Source organism: Lagenorhynchus albirostris, chromosome 7 (assembly GCF_949774975.1).
Source record: "Lagenorhynchus albirostris chromosome 7, mLagAlb1.1, whole genome shotgun sequence".
NCBI lineage: Eukaryota > Metazoa > Chordata > Mammalia > Artiodactyla > Delphinidae > Lagenorhynchus > Lagenorhynchus albirostris.
In genome coordinates this window covers 6,325,702-6,343,525 of record NC_083101.1, presented here as the reverse complement: position 1 = coordinate 6,343,525, position 17,824 = coordinate 6,325,702, and the positions used below count along the sequence as shown (strand labels likewise).

At 51.0% G+C, this 17,824-nt stretch overlaps 1 protein-coding gene across 7 annotated transcripts in view; it reads left to right on the top strand.

The window, feature by feature from the left end:
• The window catches only part of LOC132523277 (neuronal calcium sensor 1), a 162,658-nt gene that overhangs the window by 68,231 nt on the left and 76,603 nt on the right, over positions 1-17,824 (top strand). For 6 of the 7 annotated variants that reach the window (XM_060154069.1, XM_060154071.1, XM_060154070.1 and 3 more), the window contains exon 18: positions 333-406. In XM_060154069.1, the coding sequence (XP_060010052.1) occupies positions 333-406 (74 nt within the window). Of the gene's footprint in view, positions 1-332; positions 626-17,824 lie in introns of all 7 variants that reach the window. The other variant, XR_009541459.1, reaches the window with a different exon arrangement.

Below are 17,824 nucleotides of genomic sequence, written 5' to 3'. Positions count from 1 at the left end.
AGTGTATATACGTAACATAAAAATTTGTGACAAAAAGAAAGAGATGAATGCTGGTTGTGATAACAGCTGGTATGTAGTGACTGGGCAGGACAGAGAATCTCGTTTCTCCCTCACGACAGTTTTGGAAAGTGGGGACTGTGTTTCTCCTGCAGCACAGGGAGGTCACGTGACTTGGGCAAGCTTACACAGCTAGTAAAGGGCGGGTCAGGATTTGAACCCACGTGTGTCTGATTCCAGAGCCAACACCCTTTACCCCTGGCTGCCACTGTGCTGTGGTGAAGACGGCCTTTTACTTTAAGACTGAGGTTTTCCTCGTTTTTTCCCTCATTCAGAGTGACCACGTCAGGGGTGATGGAGAATATGAAGAAAGTCAAGAAGGTGACCAACGGCTCGGTGGAGCCGCAGGGTGAGTGGGAAGGCAGCGCGTGATGGAGGAGCTCCGAGGCGGCACTGTCAAAGGAAACGGTTTATTCGTAGTCCTGTTGGTCGGCGAGAGAGGTCGGCCCTCCCGACGGTGACACCGCAGAGCACGTGGCTGGGAGCAGTTGCCACGGAAGCCTAACTTTTCACTCTTTTCTGGAGCCGGATCTGTGGCTGGTGATAGGCAGCTAGAATTCTCCTTCAGGTGGGAGTGCTGGGTAGGGGGTGTGAGAGGAGGAGGGTAAAAGGAAGACCTTGTTTTTAATCTCTATATTTTAAATTGGGAACTCTTCAGGTAGGTGCAGTGTGACCCAGTGTGTAGCAGCGGAGTGTTGGTGGATGGGGCATGGTGGGTGGTGGTGTGTCTGCAGCCGTTCAGGGCACGGGAAGGGGCTTTAGGAAACGAGCAGATGTCGAGTGGGGCACGGGGGCTCACAAAGAAGGGAGAGGTGAGCATCGCTGCGTCTTGGGGACAAAAAACGAGTGAGATCAGGTTATTTTAGAAAGCAAAGTCAAAACCCAATTTAGTATTAAGAGGGTGCCCCAGGATTTCCGACCCTGAATGTCGCCCCAGACCTTCATCCCGGATTCTGAAAGTGACCAGGAGCGACAGTCGTCCGAGGGCTACGGTGTCGGAGTCAAGGCCCTGGTGGTGGCAAATGGTTCTCTTGACTGAAGTGTGTTCTGTGTTACCTAATGGATGGACGGAAGTGTGTTTTTAAGCTCGAAAAGCCGCCTCCTGTAGGATTTCCCTGAACGTCTGGTCCCCCCGACGGCGCAGAGCAGCACCGTCTCTGGCGGCCCTCTCTTCCCTCTCTTCTCGCAGCTGCATCTATTTTGTGTGATCAGAATACGGGGAAATGGGAAGGACTTGTCCTTAAGGAGCAGCTGGGGGCAGAAAGGATCATGTCGAAGCAGATCCTTAAGGCACGTCGTCATCATGACAAAGCTTTCCCTGTAGCCAGGTAGGACTTCTAAAGGGAGGAATGCAGCAGACCTTGTCCCTGTATTCCAAGAGTAAGTATGCGAAGAAGGTGAGGGTGATTAGCAGGTTTATTCTGGGGTGTGGGGATGATGAGATCTTTCACAGAAGCTCAGTGAGGTTCCCTTCCAAACTTTCAGAGCTTGGAGAGGAACACGGATAGATTGCCTGAGGTGAGCAGTACTGCAGCTCGTAGCCAAGTCATCCGAGTATTGGGACAAGCTCAGAAGGTTCCCTGTGACGGAGGGCATAGCAGGGCTTTCCGCTCATTTCCTACTAAGGCTTTGGCTGCCGGAGCCTGAGATGGGGACTGAAACACTGCATCAGGCAAGCTCCCTGGAGCGTGGGGTCCCAGCCGGGCGGGGTAGCTCCCAGTGCCCACGCGCGTCAGGAGCCCGAGCCCCCCCCCCCCCCGACCTCCTGGCCTGCCTCCTGGGTGCTGGATGGTGACGGTGGCCGGTGGTTATTCTCTTACCTCTGGCTTGGAAGGGTCGATCAGAAGCCACAAGATTTAGGGGTACCGCTCAGTATGCCCGGTTTGGGAACCTGAAGTGTCTTTACTCAGAAAACAGTTATTTTCCCTCTCCTGTACCATTGTCACTTCCTAAATGACCAGTGAGGAAGCAAGTGTCCTTTCTATGCGCTTGGATGAGCCCTCTGTGCTCTGCCCAGTGCCACCTCCACAGGGGCTCGGTCCTGGCTGAGTGAGGAGGAAGACCAGCGTCTTCCAAGGCTGCTGCTGCCCACCTCTCCGCAGATATTTTAGGGAAGGGTTCGTGTGTCTTCCCATCTTCAGGAGCGAGGAAATAGGCCCCAAGTATTCATCTAAGGGCCTTTTTTTGTCTTTTAAGTAATCTGGGAGCTGTGTGACAGGAGAAGGAAGTGGCAGGAGGACGGGAGTATTTTTCAGACTTTGTTTTCCTGACGTGAACACCATCCCAGTGATTAAGAAATGTGTCGCATACTGTGGCCAAAACTTCCTTTGGTGCTTCCCTCCGAGGGACGTGTTTGCTGTTTGTCCTGCAAGCAGATGTTCTCGACTAGGCCGTAGACACACACACACACACACACACACACACACACACACACACACACACACACACACACACACACACACACACACACACACACACACACACACACACACACACACACACACACACACACACACACCATTTCCTTCCAGTAGGGATCCTGAAGAGGTTACTCTGACAAAGACACACACACACACACACACACACACACACACACACACACACACACACACACACACACACACACACACACACACACGAAAGGGTCTCCACGGAGCTGTCCTCACTTCATGTGCTGGAAGCGGGGAAGCGAGTAAATGAAGATGAGGGTGTGCATGTGGGCTGGCACCGGCCCCTGCTCAGCCTTCCTGCTCTGAGGTCCCCGGGCCCCAGCGGTCACAGGAGGGCATGAGCCAGAGGGCTGGGCTTCTCTGTGGTACCGGGTGGTCTTCAAATCCCACGCGGCACCTCTAGGCTCGCAGAATGGCTGAGAGGCTGCAGTTTTACAGTGCTGACCCTTCTGGAACCGGAAGGTACAGATGAGATAAGTTAGTGGATTAGAAATAAAGGCAGGCCGCAGGCTTCCTAGCAAACGGGTCGTCTGCCCACGTCCTATATTTTAACTGGCAGAAGGTTTAAAGGCAGGCCGCTGATCAAGAGAAATCAAACCCCCAGCCCAAGATTGGGAAAATAGGTGGTGGTTCAAGTTTTTCCAAAATTATTTAAGCTCTTCATCCTGTTCTCTTTCTCTATGACTTGATGGCAGTAAGCAGCATTCAGCTCTACTCTTGCATAAAGATGACTGATTGGGGGCTAAAGCCAAGGTGCTTCCCCAGCTGACAGCCCGCTTCCTGCAGCCTGATTTTCACAGTCCCCTTGGGCTCACGGTGATGCAGTGTTTGAATGGTTAAGCCCTCTCAGTATTTCAGGGATTGGGCAGAAAGGATCGGTGCACATCATAGAACGATCGGTGGTATTTATAGCTTCGCTTTGTGCTGCTCCCCGTTTCTACCTACGCGAAATATACATACTTCCTCTGAGAATCCGGCCGTGGACTGGAGGTGCCGCTGGCTGTGAAACTTTAGCAAGTAAAGGATCTGTTTTCCTTTGATAGAGTGTGTGTGTTTTGCTAGAAAATTACTTCTTGGACCACAAGAACAATCACTGATCTCTTAATCCTGGCTCTTAACAGTGGCGAAAGACTCCATCAGCCTGTTTCTTGGTCCCGCAATACTTTAACGTTTTAGCAGCAGTGCCTCCGCTGAATACTCCTGCTGGCTCCTCTTGTAAGGAGAAGCTTGCTTTGGTGTAAAAGATGGTTTCTCAGATCATAGCCTGAGTCTGTTCAGTTTTCTTTCAAGAAACCACTTTAGAGTAAAATTTCCAGCTTTTTTTTCCCCTGGACATGTCCAGCCAGCCAAGGCAGCACCAGTCTCTTCATAAGTGCACTCCACAGGGCTGCCTCGGCAAGGCGTCCCCTCCCTCATTGTGATCTCGCCACAGGATGCTCTCCTCCCCCCTCCCTCTTCCCCCCTTCCTCCCCCCCTCCCCCCCTCCTTCCCCCTCCCCCCCATCTCCTTCTCTTTCCTCGCCTTGGCCCTCGCCCATCAGTTCCACATGGGCTCAGTCTGGGAATACGGGCTGAAGCCTGTGGTGCATTGCAGCATTTTCTCCCAGCAGCTGTGTGAAGGATGTATTTTCCAAGCTAAGAATTTTATCCCAAGAGCACATATTACTGCTTTGGACCGTATATGATCTTCTGCCCCTGCACGGAGATGTATGTCTTATCTTAGTCTGTACCGACCAAGGAACAGTGTCAAAGATGCCAGTTTTAATTGTGAGTGGCTCTGGCCATCTCTGCCATCCTGGAGCATTTCCTTCGAGGGAGGCTTCTAGGACCGAGACAGTCTGATGGGTTATTGGCCCTGCTCTGTACACCCCGTAGAGCAGTGGGACTGTTGGTGCTTCCTGCTGCCGAGCAGCTCGTTCAGAGGACACGGATCCTCGCCCCCTCCTCCTCCTGCTCTGCACTCCACACCTCACCCTTGCTCCCCTGACCCACGCCTGACCTTCAGCAGATTCCCAACACGCTGAGCCCAGGACGCCTGTGGCCTGCTGCTTTCTTTTCTCTTCCCCACGGAAGAGAATTCCCCACGGAAGAAGTTAAGTTAGACTTTAACTTGATACCTCTTGGTGTATCAAAAACCATACCAGACGTTCTAGAAGATCTGCCCTTTACTCCAGTTTTCTCTAGGGTGTTTCTGGCAGGAGGTCGTACAAGAGCTCCACCTGAGTTGATGCTAATACTTGTCACTACGACCTGGAATGTAGTTACTGATTGGCAAGCCGGACATTCCCCCCAGGGCCCTTCTGTCGCCTGGCGATGCATCTGCCCTCTCTGCACGGCTTATGCTTGAAATATAATGTTTTTCAGTGGCTCGTTGCTAGGACATGGACACGCACATCCTCCGAGAGACTGTGTGCAGAAAGCACTCGGTGGGGCGGGGCGGGGAGGTGCAGGAGCAAGGATTTGGTTGTGTTGTGTCAAGGACCTTTGGGACCTACTGGCAGGAAGTCTGCAGGCGGGCCGTTTGGGAAGGAGTGCGGATGAAGTCAGTAAAGGTCAAGGTGAGACAGAAGAGATAGCTCGTCCCCAGACAGCAAGCTTATCTTGGGGCGGGGTTTGAGACTTCGGGGTGGGCAGCCAAACCAGTCAGGGGGCCAGGCAGTCAGCCTTCTTAGCGTTTAAGACACTTATTACAAAAGGGTCCAAAAATCCTGTCCACACAAGGGGGCTTCTTGATGCCTTAAGCAGCCTTTGCGGATGGTAAATTGGATTTGCCTAGTCATGTGACCTCAGAAGAACTCAGACACATCCAATCCAGAAATAAGTTTCATTTGGGGGAGAAAATGTCTGTAAATATTCTTTGCTTTCCAGGTTAGATTGGGATGCAGCAGGAGTTTTCAGTACTTTTTTTTTAAACACTGATGGTCACTGAAGAGTGTTTATGTGAACATCTGCCGGGTGGAGGTTCCGATCCGGGTGATGTAGGGGACGGGTTCTCCTGCTGTGATGCAAACATGTAAAATAAAGATTCTGTGACAGGAACGTATGTTTGTAATCCGAGGGCGTTGCCAACTGCTGCCTGCTGTCTCTCCGCCCCCCTCCCCCCTTATAATTCTTTCCTTTGTGATTTTTGTTCATTAAATTAGTTAATTGCCTCCCACTCGCTCCCACTGGCAAGAGTGACACCTACTAGAGAAGCTCCCTGTGTCTCAGCTGCCATTGAAACTCAGACGTGACTTCAACTCCAGAGGCTTTGTTTTGGAACAAACTGAAGATCAGTTGTAGTTGACTGGTGTCCTGCCTCCACTGGGGACAGGGGTTGCTCTCTGAGTCAGGGCCTGGGCACTGCTGCCATTTGAGGGGAGATGACGGCAGAGACTTGGGGTAAAGCCTACCCTGTGACAGGCTCGGGTTCACCCTCTTACGATGTTGGTCATCAGATAACCCTGCTGGTGTTCCCACATCAGAATCAGAGAAATCCAAGATTTCAGACTCAAAGCATTTTTGGAAGTCCTCCAATCCCAAACCCCTTATTTTACTAGGAATGTTTTAAATTGAGGTGTAACTCACATACAGTAAAATTTACCCTTTAAGCGTGTAGTTGGATGAGTTTTGACAAGTGTATATATAGTTCTGAAGCCTCTGCAATAAGTGAGATGGAACATTTCCATCACCCCATAAAGTCCCCTGTGCCCCTTCTCAGTCAAAACCACCCCCTGTCCAGAACTACCACAGCCGCTGCTCTGATTTCTACGCTGTAGGTTAGTTTATTCTAGAACTTGACGTGAGTGGAATCACACTTCCTTGTATGGCTTCTTCCACTCAGGAGACTGTCTGTGATTTGTCCATCCAAAGCCCTGGCTTTAAAGCTGCAAAAAATGGGGGCGTAGAGAGGGTTGTGCCCCCCCTCCCCCAGCCAGTAGGTATCAGAGCTGAGGTGAGAACCCAGGTCTCCTGACTCCAGCCTTGGTGTGGTGATGAGGATTAAGTTAGGGGCCTGGCCTGGAGCTCTATCGGGTACTGTTGCTGTGTTTACAGTAACGTTAGAATGATCCTCAGTTCACAGCATCCCAGAAGCTCGGAATGAAGGGCCTCAGAGTCCATGTCGTTTCCCCTGGGCTTTCCAGTTACCGGCCATGCCTCACCCGCAGCTCCTTCCTGACTCTGCAGAGGCCTTGGGTTACCCAGGGTGTCCATGGAGAGAAGCCTCAGGAGCGGGGACAGGGCATTCCAAGAGTAGAGCCCAGGAATCGGGTGAGACTCTCAAGGGTGAGAGATGCTGAGGCCACCCAGGAAGGGGACAGCTGAGGAAAGGTGTGGGAAGGACCTGGGGACCGTCTAATCCAGTACTCTGGAGCAAGCATCAGAGTCCCCGGAGGGCCCAGGGCTTCTGATTCAATAGGTCTCTTGCGGGGCCTGAGACGTTGCATTGCTAACACGCTCCCAGGTGATGCCACCTCGGCTGGTCCCAGGTCACACCTTGAGAACCGCTGGTGTAACCCAGCTCCCTTCTTGAGACTTGCCCCAGTCATTCAGGGGGTGCGTCGAGCACCCACCCGTGCAGACTCCTGCTGGCCACACAGCAGCGAGACGGCGCCCTGACTCCGGGCCTGCCTGGCAGGGTTGCCAGCGGGCCAGCTGAGCCGCTCCCCTCCATCAGCCTTGGCTTCCTCCTCCCCCGCTAGAAATGCAGCCGCCCGGGCTGACAGCCTGTGCACTTCGCGGGCCGAGGACCCTGCACCTCGAGTGGCGCTCAGGGTCAGGAAGGCCTGTGCCAGTGGGTCCGACCACAGCTCACTCGCCTTGTGGCTTCTCTAATGAGCCGGAAGGGCAGACCAAGTGGGCAGCAGACAGCTGACCCAGATCTACCTGCCGAGAGCGGCCGACGGCCCTTGGGACCCTGTGGAGTCCTCCCGACGCCCACGTGGGCTCCTTCCCTGTGGCAGCCGCCTTCGGGCGCCCTGCCCTTCCCCAGGGATCTGTCAGGTCGGCAGGTTGAGAGCTGCGCGGTCCCTCAGGCTACTCGACAGTGAGGCTGGTAAGTGGCGTGAGAAAGTGCTGGACTTTCTTCCCGCAGACCTGCGCCCGAGCTGCGTGCACAACAGGCGTTTCCGAGCATCCATCCAGCCCTAGAGCTGGCCTGGCCCCACCACGTGGGGAGAAGCTGCCTCAGCGGTTTGGGGGCTGGATTTTAGGGGGTCAGTGTGCCCCTTGCAGGAGCTGCACCCTGCACTGCTCCTTCCCAGTTTGCCAGGGTTGCTGACTTTCATAAAAAACAAGGAATCTGCTCATGGAAACATCTGCAGAACCAACCGAGCTTAAGTCTTGTTTATGCACTCAGCACGCGTCTCATTCAGGGCCCGGGCTCTAGGCTGCAAGCCTCACCGAGGGCTGCACTCCTCAACGCACTAGTGTTTGCAGGACCACAGCGCAAAATGATGCGAGCCTGGTTTCCACCGCGTGATGGGAGAGCAATGAGGGGGGGTGCGTGGGGGAGGGTTGAGCGCATGACTGCTGCCCCTGCTTCCTCCCACCCTTTCCATTTTAACTGGCCCCTTCGCATCAGCAGTACTGCTTGGTCAAGTTTTCTTCCCATTAAAAAAAACAAATCTCCCCAGGCCAAGCTGCAGCCCCCGCCCCCCACTCACAGGGCGAACTTCTCTGGTCTGCCTCTTTCCCCTCCAGTACCCCCAACTCACTGCGGTCGGGTTCCACCGGCCAAAGTCTCCTGCAGCCTCTGGGGCTTGGTTATTACCTGCCGTGACTGTAGCAGCCTGTGGCACAGTGGGACCCCTCCCCTTTCACCCTTGGCCACATCACCTTGCACCCACTGCCTCCCTCCTCGGAATTCCACGCCAGCCAGGTTAGACTTCCGGTAGTTTTCCTTCTCTCTCCAGCTGCTTGGCCACAGTCGGCTTCCTGCGCCCAGCCCTTCGGTGTTGGGCTCCTCGGCACTGCCCCAGCTCTCTTCTGCTCTCTGACACCCAGGATCGTATTCCCAGCCTAGAACTGTCCTGAGCTACTTACGGTTTATCCAGCTGCCTCCTGGACTGTTTGGTTTTTGTTTTTTTGGCCGCGCCGCGTGGCACGCGGGATCTTAATTCCCTGACCAGGGATCGAACCCGTGCCCCCTGCAGTGGAAGCATGGAGTCTTAACCACTGGCCCGCCAGGGAAGTCCCTGGACTGTTTTAAAGGCACTTCAAAGCTACACTCTCAGAATGAAATGACCACGTCCCCTCCCCAATCCTAGTAAATGTGATCCAGGCCAAAAACTTGGGCCTTATCCTTGACACTCCCTTTCCCTCACCCCATCCCAGTCCTGTGGCTCAAGCCTACCCACTTCTCTCTCCCCACTGCCACTAGCCAGGCCAGCCACACTCACCCGTAACCCGGATTACAACATCAGCTGCTGCCTTGCAGCTGGTGGCCTGACCTCCAGTCTTGCCCCACTCCCAGCCTTTGCCATGCCTTGGCCGAGTGCCTGCCTGCTGTGTTAAGCATAGAGGTGCAAAAGCAAGCAAGGAGGATGCATGGTCAATATACAGAAATCAACTATTTCTATGTACTTGCAACGAACAGTCCAAAAAATGAAATTAAAGCATTTCCATTTACAATAGCATCAAAAAGAATAAAACATTTAACAGAAGAAGTGTAAAATTAATATTCTGAAAACAAAAACACTGAAAGAAAGACGATCTAAATAAATAGCCATCTCATATTCATGGATCAGGAAACAATATTGTTAAAGATGACAATACTCCCCAAATCGATCTCCAAATTCAGTGTGATCCCTACCCAAATCCCAGCTGGTTTCTTTGCAGAAATTCACAAGCTGATCTTAAAATTCATATGCAAATGCAAGGGATCCGGAGTAGCCAGAACAGTCTTGAAAAAGAGGGACAAAGCTGATGGATTCCCCTTCTCAGTTTCAGAACTTATTAAAAAACTGTAGTGATCGAGAGAATGTGGTAGTGATAGAAGTATAAATGTAGAGCTCAATGAGATAAAATAGAAAGTCCTGAAATAAACCCATATATCTGTGGTCAGTTGATTTTCGGCAAGTGTTCCAAAACCATTCAATCTGGAAAGAATTTTTTTTCCCAACCAATGCTGCTAAGGACAACTGGACATCCACATGCAAAAAGTAAGTTTGTAGCCCTACCTCACACCATATACCAAAACTACCTCAAAATGAACCATACACTTAAAGCTATAAAACTCTTAGAAGAAAACACAGGAGTAAATCTTTGTGACCTTGTATTATTAGGCAGTGGTTTCTTAGATAAGACACCAAAGACAAGCAATAAAGAAAAAAGATAAACTGGAGTTGATGAAAATTAAAACTTTCGTGCTTCAAAGGACATCATCAGGAAAGTGAAAAGACAACCCAAATACTTGCAAACTGTATATCCGAGAATGGTCTTGTCTCCAGGATATATGAAGAACTCTTACAACTCAATAAAAAGATAACCCATTTTTTAAATGGGCAAAGGATCTGAATAGGTGTTTCACTTAGCATAATAATTTCAAGGTTCATCTGTGATATGTATCAGAATTTCATTCCTTTTTAAGGCTGAACAATATTCCATTTCATGTATATATAGACATACCATATTTTGTTTATCCATTCATCCATTGATGAATACTTGGATTGCTTCCACTTTTTGGTTATTGTGAGTAGTGCTGCTGTGAACGTGGGTGTACAAATATCTATTCAAGTCTCTGTTTTCAACTCTTTTGAGTACATACCCAGAAGTGGATTGCTGGATCATATGGTAGTTTTGTATTTAAATTTTGGAGGAACTGCCGTACCATTTTCCACAGGAGGTGTACCATTTTACATTCCCACTAGCAGTGCACAAGGATTCTAGTTTCTCCACAGGTGTTCTTTGCCAACACTTGTTATTTTGTAGGTTATTTTGGTTTTATCATAGCCATCATAGTGGCTGTGATTTGGTATCTCATTGTGGTCTTGATTTCCATGTCCCTCATGAATAGTGATGTTGAGCATCTTTTCTGTGCTTCTTGGCCATTTGTTTATCTTCTTCAGAGAAATGTCCATTCAAGTCCTTAGCTCATTTTAGTTTTAGTTTAGTTTTAATTATGGTAAAATATACATAAATTTATCATCTTAACCATTTTTAAGTGTACGGTTCAGTCGCGTTAAATACATTCACATTGTTCTGCAACCAATCTCCAGAACTCTTTCCATCTTGCAAAACTGAAACTCTACACCCACTAAACCACAACTCCTTATTCTCCCCTACCCCACACATCCCTGGCACCGCCCCCATTCTACTTTGTCTATGAATCTGACTACTCTAGACACCTCGTATAAATGGAATCACACAGTACTTGTCTATTGTGACTGGCCTATTTCACTTAGCGTCGTGTCCTCAAAGTTCTCTTTGCCCATTTTTGGATTGGGTTTTTTTGTTGTTGAGTTGTAGGCGTTCTTTATATACCCTGGATACTAATCTTTTATCAGATATATGGTTTGCAGTATTTTCTCCCATTCTGTGGGTTGAATTTTCACTCTTTTTTTTTTTATTCAGCAAACATTTATTAAATACCTAGTAAATATTAGCCACTATGTCAAGCACAGGAATAATAATGATAATAAAGTGTGGTCCCTGCTCTGAAGTTGCTGACAATCTAGGAGACTGACAAGTAAACTGGTGATTACATACACAGTAACAAAGGTTATGATACTAGAACACACATGGGACTATGTGATGGGAGTATGGCTTTCACCAGTTCCTCTTGGATTTATCTCTTCTTCTTTGGCTCCAGAACCAAGGAATTAGCCCTATTTTTGTCTTTTTTTTTTTTAACATCTTTATTGGGGTATAATTGCTTTACAATGGTGTGTTAGTTTCTGCTTTATAACAAATGAATTTTCACTCTTGATAGTGTCCTTTGCTGCACAAAATTTAAAAATTTTGATTAAGTCCAATTTATTTATTTTGTTGTTGCCAAGAAATCACTGCCAAATCCAATGCCATGAAGCTTTCATATTTTTTTCTAAGAGTTTTTAGGTCTTAGGTTTAGTTTGATCCATTTTGAGTTCATTTTTGTGTATAGCGTAAGGATGAGGGTCCAGCTTCATTCTCTTGCGTGTGGATACCCAGTTTTCCCAGTACCGTTAGTTGATAAGACTGTCCTTACCCCATTGAAATGGTCTTGGCATCTGAATAGCCATTTCTATAAAGAAGATAGACAGATGGCCAGCAAGCACCTGAAAAGACTCTCAACATCCAGAGAAAAGTGAATCAGAATTAGTGAGATACTACTTCGCACTACTAGGGTGGCTATAATAAAAAATATATAACAACAAGTGTTGCTGAAGATGTGGAGAAATTGAAATCCTTACACACTTGCTGATGGGAATGTATAAAATGCTGCAGCTGCTTTAGAAAAGTTTGGCGGTTCCTCCAAAGACGACGTGTAGAGTTACCACGTGACTCAGCAATTCCGCTCTTAGGTACACAGCCAAGAGAAATGAAGACACAGGTCCACATAAAAACTTGGATACAAATATCCATAGAAACATTACTCCTGATAGCCTAAAATTGGAAATAACCCAAATGTCCATCACTGATGAATGGATAAATAAAAGTGGTCTATCTATATACAAAGGAATATTATTCAGCAATAAAAAAAAAGCATGAAGTACTGGTACATGTTACGACATGGATGAAACTTGACAACATTTTGCTAAATGAAAGAAAACACAAAGGCCGCATATTGTACGATTCCATGTATATAATATGTCCAGAATAGGTAAGTCTGTAGAGACTGAAAGTAGATTAGTGGTTGCCAGGGGCCGGGGGAGGGGGCTCGCAAGGGGTGACTGCTAAAGGGTGAGTTTTGCTGCTGCCGTTTTTAATTCTTATTGGAGTCTAGTTGATTTGCAGTGTTGTGTTAGTTTCAGGTGTACAGCAAAGTGAATCAGTTATACATATATCCACTTTTTTTTTTTAGAAGAGGTGTTTTTTGTTTGAACTGATGAAAATGTTCTAAAATGTTGATGATGGTTGTACAACACTACGAATATACTAAAAACCATTAAATGTACAGTTTCCATGTGTGAATTGTATGGTATGTGAATCATAGCTGACAAAAGCTGTTAAAAAAATAGTGATCCAAACTGAGAGGTGTCTGTGGGAACACAGAGCCTGTGCACCCAACCCTGGGTAGGTCAAGGAGGGCTTCATGGAGGAAGTACCATTTTGTATGGATTAGCTCAATGAAGCAGGCAGCGATGGAAAGGTGTTTGGGTGGGGGGAATGGCATGTGCTAAGGCCAGTGATGAGATCCTGGCACGTTGGGACGGATCCAGTAGAGCTGGAATCATGAGTGGGAAGTTGGGAGCAGAGAGGGATGAGACTAGAAAAGCAGATGTGGGCTGTGTCAGGAGGCCCTCTGCTAAGGAGGCTGGCCTTTACCATGAAGGCAGTGGGAAGGCACTGGCAAGTTTTAACAGGGAAGTGATGTGGTCAGACTGCACCCTGATCATCCAGCACGCTGGTAATTACAGCACAAAGGAGTGATGTGGGGGACATGGCCTGGCTGCCTCTCGCACTTTTATCTCTTCTTCTCTATCCCAAACTGGACCTCAGATTTCTCAGGCTTGTGTTTTGGAGGAGACTGACCCCATACTCCTAGCTCTAGGCTTGAACCTCAAGAGATTGAAACTGATCAGCACATCCCTTGTCTCCCCACCCCACTACATTGATGGTTGGCAGGATGAGGGTGGGGAGGAAGTGGGTCACTTTCAGCAAGATGTGTACACCAGGTGGGACGCCTAAACTGCCGCCTGCAGCAAGTTGGAGAGCCTTCCTGAGAATGGCCCTAACACTGAGGATGCAGAGCCAGAAATGGAGAGAGGAAACCCAGATCCTCTCATAACCTATAAGCCGGGATCAAGCCTTGCCTGAAGATACTGCTGGACTCCTGATTTACATGCGTCAAATTGCCCTTTATGCTCTAGCCAGTTTAGGTCAGGTTTTCTGTTACTCTGAAGTGTTCCAGCAGGTAGACACTCTGACAGAAGGGATGCACAAGGGATCAGGAAGCCCTGAGGAACCTTTGCAGTCTCCTTGGAGGGTTCTGGAAGGCTCCCTGGAAAATGTTGGGGCAGAATTCTGAGACGAGAAGGGGTTAGTTAGCAGAGGTGGAAGGGCTGTCATGGGAAGGGAGGGGATGGTTTATACAGTGTCCTTCCTGAAAATCTGCTAATGACATTCATTCATCACCGATGCCCTGAGGGCAGGCAGCCAGGTGGGATTTCAGGAACCCTGACCCCAGACCCAACACTGAGCACGAAAGGGGGCCCGCTCAGTTCCATAGACCAGGCAGCCAAGGTGAGGTCCCAGGGGGCAACTGACCTGCGCACGGCCACACAGCAAGTGCAGGACTTGGAGCCCAGCTGTGCTGTATCCTGGGGCGAGTCCTTCCTACCCACCACTCTGCGTTTTGACTGGAAGCAACAAGCCTTCCAGGGCTGAGCCTGGGATAAAAGCTGATTTTGTTGGTTTTGAGAGAAAACTTGTTTAACCCTTCTGGAATTCGCATGCGGGCTCCTTTGCCCGCCCTGCATATTGGTGGCCCCGACTATTGTGGCTTCTGCCTTTTCCTGGTTCCGGCCTCATAAAACCCATTAGAGGGTGGCCTCATTGATTTTCAGTCGTGTTTAACCTCCCCGTTATGAGTCTCTCCAGGCCCCTATGAACCACTCTTAGCACAGAGCAGCCAGAGGGCGGGTGATTCAGACAGAATTATTAACAGGGCTGTATTTACTTCTCCGGAGGAAACTGCCGGGAAACCTGGCCATGCAGCAGAACAGGGGAGAACCTAGGGTCACACGGGCAATAAGGGGCCAAGTCATCACAGGGCCTCCCCCACCCCACAGCCTGCACTGGCTCCCACGGTCTTCCAGGCTCAGGGCCCATCCTCACCCCTGGAGACAAGCTGGCCCTTAAATCACCCCTGAGCCACCAGCCTGTTTGGAAGGAGCCAAAAGCTATGCCTGTCTCTCCCTCTGGTTTGTTGTTTTCAGTCTGGCCCCAGGCCCCGAGGGGCACTCTGTCACCTGCAGGGCCCTGTTGTCAGCTTGCTGTTGGCAGGTGTCCTTCAGATGGAGTGGGGCAGAGAGCCACGAGGAGCAGGAACTGGTGGGCTGGGCAGGAAGGTGAGAGAGGCCAAGTTCCACGGACCCGTCAGGTCTTATCTGCCCTTCCCTCCCCCAGCCTGGGAGCGACCTGGGACTTGGGTCGGGTGTGCTGCTGGATGGGCTCTCAGAGTGGGAGCGAGGGGGGGAAGGACGTCCCCTCTCCAGCCCCCAGCCCATACTTAACCTGTTGTGGGGCGAGAGGGGGCGTGTGGCCGTGCTAGCTCTAGAAGCCTTTCACAGTCAGGAGGAGCAGAGGCCATTCTTTTATAGATGAAGGGGCAGAGAGATGGGGGCTGGGGAGTCCAGGAAAGACACTTCTAGAACTCCTCCTCCAAACTCTCAGCCCTGTGCCCTCACCTACCAGAGGAGCTTTTCCTACATCCTACTTTGCAGCATTCTGCCTCTTTATTCCCAGAATCTACACGAAGACCCCGTCTGAGTCCCCTGCAGTGGGTTGGGCTTTGTAGGGCGGGCAGGGATCCCACACTGGGCATGGAGCCCTGGGTCAGGCATCCTTGGCCAGCAGTCCGTGAGGGAGCGTGAATTTCCCTGGGCTGGGGGAGTGGGTGTGAGGTCTGCACATCAGTAGGTTAGTGATGGCCCAGTGGCCGTTGAGAATGAGGGCTTCATTTTATTTTTTAATATTTATCTATTTATTTGGCTGCACCGGGTCTTCATTGCGGCATGTGGGATCTAGTTCCCTGACCGGGGGTCGAACCCGGGCCCCCTGCATTGGGAGTTCGGAGTCTTAACCACTGGACCACCAGGGAAGTCCCGACAGTTAGGGCTTTAAAGATGCACAGTTGATGGCTGTCCACTGTTTGCTGGACCCAGGGGGTGCTGTCAGGCTCCCTCCGCAAAACTTCAGAGGCCGAGCAGGTACAGCCCTTCAGGCTCTCCAGAGCTGTTAGGAGGAAGGGGCTTTGCAGACTTATCCATGCAGCAGTAAGTAGCCCCAGATCATGTGGATACCCTGCCTTCTGCCAGCGTTGGTGAGCTGTGAAACCAAGCGATTACATGAAGATGGGTCTTAGCAGACCACACATCTCTTTGTACTCAGATATCAGGATGCTTTCGCGCCATATAGTGAACTCACAGGCTGGGGATCAGGCAAGCCTGACTTGAATCCCTATGGGTGGTCAGCAGCTGTGTGACCCAGGCCCAGCTCCTCAACCTCTCTGGGCCTGGCTGCCTAATTCATAGCATCCTGCAAAGGCTCAGTGGGCTGGTGCTCAGGAAGCACTTGGTGCACTGCCTGGCACACAGCAAGGGCGCAGAGAGCGGTAGCTGCTGCTCTTACTGTGGACTTGCTCTGTACTAAGTTCAAGTCTGAAAGCAAGAGAAGCTGAAGGACTCCAGGAGAAGGCAAGGCGTCCCACCTGAACGCTGGTCAGCTCTGACTGCTTCAAGACTGAACCCCAGCTTGGAACTGTTACAGCACACAATGTCCCAACTGGAAGGAACCTTGAAGCCCCTCATTGTACAGACGGGGAAACTGAGGTCCAGAGGGTGAGAGCAGTTGTCCAGGTCTGTACCAGAAGGAGGTTAGTGGGCCTGGAGCCCAGGACAGTGGCCTGGACATTATTGTATTCATTGCATGGCTGACCTCAAGGAGACAGACAGACTTAACGTCATGGTCAGAGAGGAGTCAAGGGGCTGAAGGGTCACCACCAATATTCATCGGTGTTGTCTGAGCTGCCACTCTGGGTTGGGCCCTGGCCAGGCAGCAGTGACAAGACACATGGAGTCTTGCCCTCATGAGGCTGCTGGGTTGGCTCAGAGATAACAGACATATGGGGCCCGGGAGCCTGGGAGAGCTGGGCTGGGCCCCAGCAGCCGTCAGGGACCAACCTAGGAACCAACCCTTGCATCTGCCCAGAAGAGACTGTATTCTGGCCCCTAACTCTGGTCCTGGCACTCCCTGGGATGAGGAGGGGCTGGGCCTGGCTTGGAAACCAACAGACATCTCTGTGAGGAGCTGGGGGGCGGGTGGTGTGCGGCTCCCCTCACCCAGGGTGGTCATGGGCTCCAGGGCTTGGGCCTCCAAGAAAGCTGCTCGTTTTCCCCACTCCTGAGCATGTCTGAGCTTGACCCTGGGAGAGCCCACTGGTCCCTAGGGAGGGGGTCCAGCACCCGCCCCTCAGAGAGAAGCAATCCTCTGTCTTCCTTTCTCCTGTCTGCAAGTTGGGCACGTTGGACTTGGGGCCTTCAAATACTGGCTCCCAGCTTTGAGGATTCTCAAATTGTGTGGTCATCGGTATTCGGGGTGTCTGTCCAGCTCCCGTTTCCAGAGGGTGGACCTCTGAAGCTGGCATTGTGTGACCTAACCTCGTTGGCCAGGGCTGATTGGACCAGGCAAACACCTGACTCATGTGAGCCAATCAGATCCTCTTCCCCAGGATTGGGCTTTGTGACTCACCGGCCGTCTGGTGGGCAGGTGACCTGGCGGGACTGTAAGGCCGCGCTGGGGCAGGAGGCGCAGGGGAAGCTGTCTGCAAAGGCAGAAACTGCCCCCAAGAAGCAGGGTCCTGGGATCATGTACTAGATTTTGCCCCGCTGCACCCCATTCCTCCCCAGCATTCATTCCCCATTCTTCTGGAAAAAAACACCCCGTTTACTTTGGAGGGAGACTCCCCCGACTCCTCCACTGGGATCAACCTTGGGGAAGCTGTCCACCGAGCTGCCCTGTCCGCCCCCATCCAGTGGAGTCCCCAGACCCCAGTGTGGCGTGGCCCGTCACACAGTCTCTCTCGGGACTGGATTTTGGGCAAAGGGCTGCAGAGAAGGAGGAAGAGGCCAGAGCCCATCTCATCCTGAAGACACTGTCTCCTTGCCTCTGCCAGTAGATTCCACATTCCAGAGATTCCTGGGTCCTGCCCCTCCTCAGCCCGTCCTCCGGCCATTCCATCAGTCCCCTGAGCAGTTCTGTGCGTACAAACATTGCCAGTTCTGCAGCCGTTAGCCGGCTGTGGTCTCTCTTTTGCGGGCCACCGGGAGCCGGGATGTCGGGGAGGAACCGGCACTGTCCCAGGGCTGCCCCCTGGCTCCTCCTGACCTTCTAATAAATCCCCCTTTCGCTTCAGCTGGGCCAGGGGCAAGTATGGGTTCCCTGACCCTTCCCCAGACCCAGAGAATAAGCCTTAGT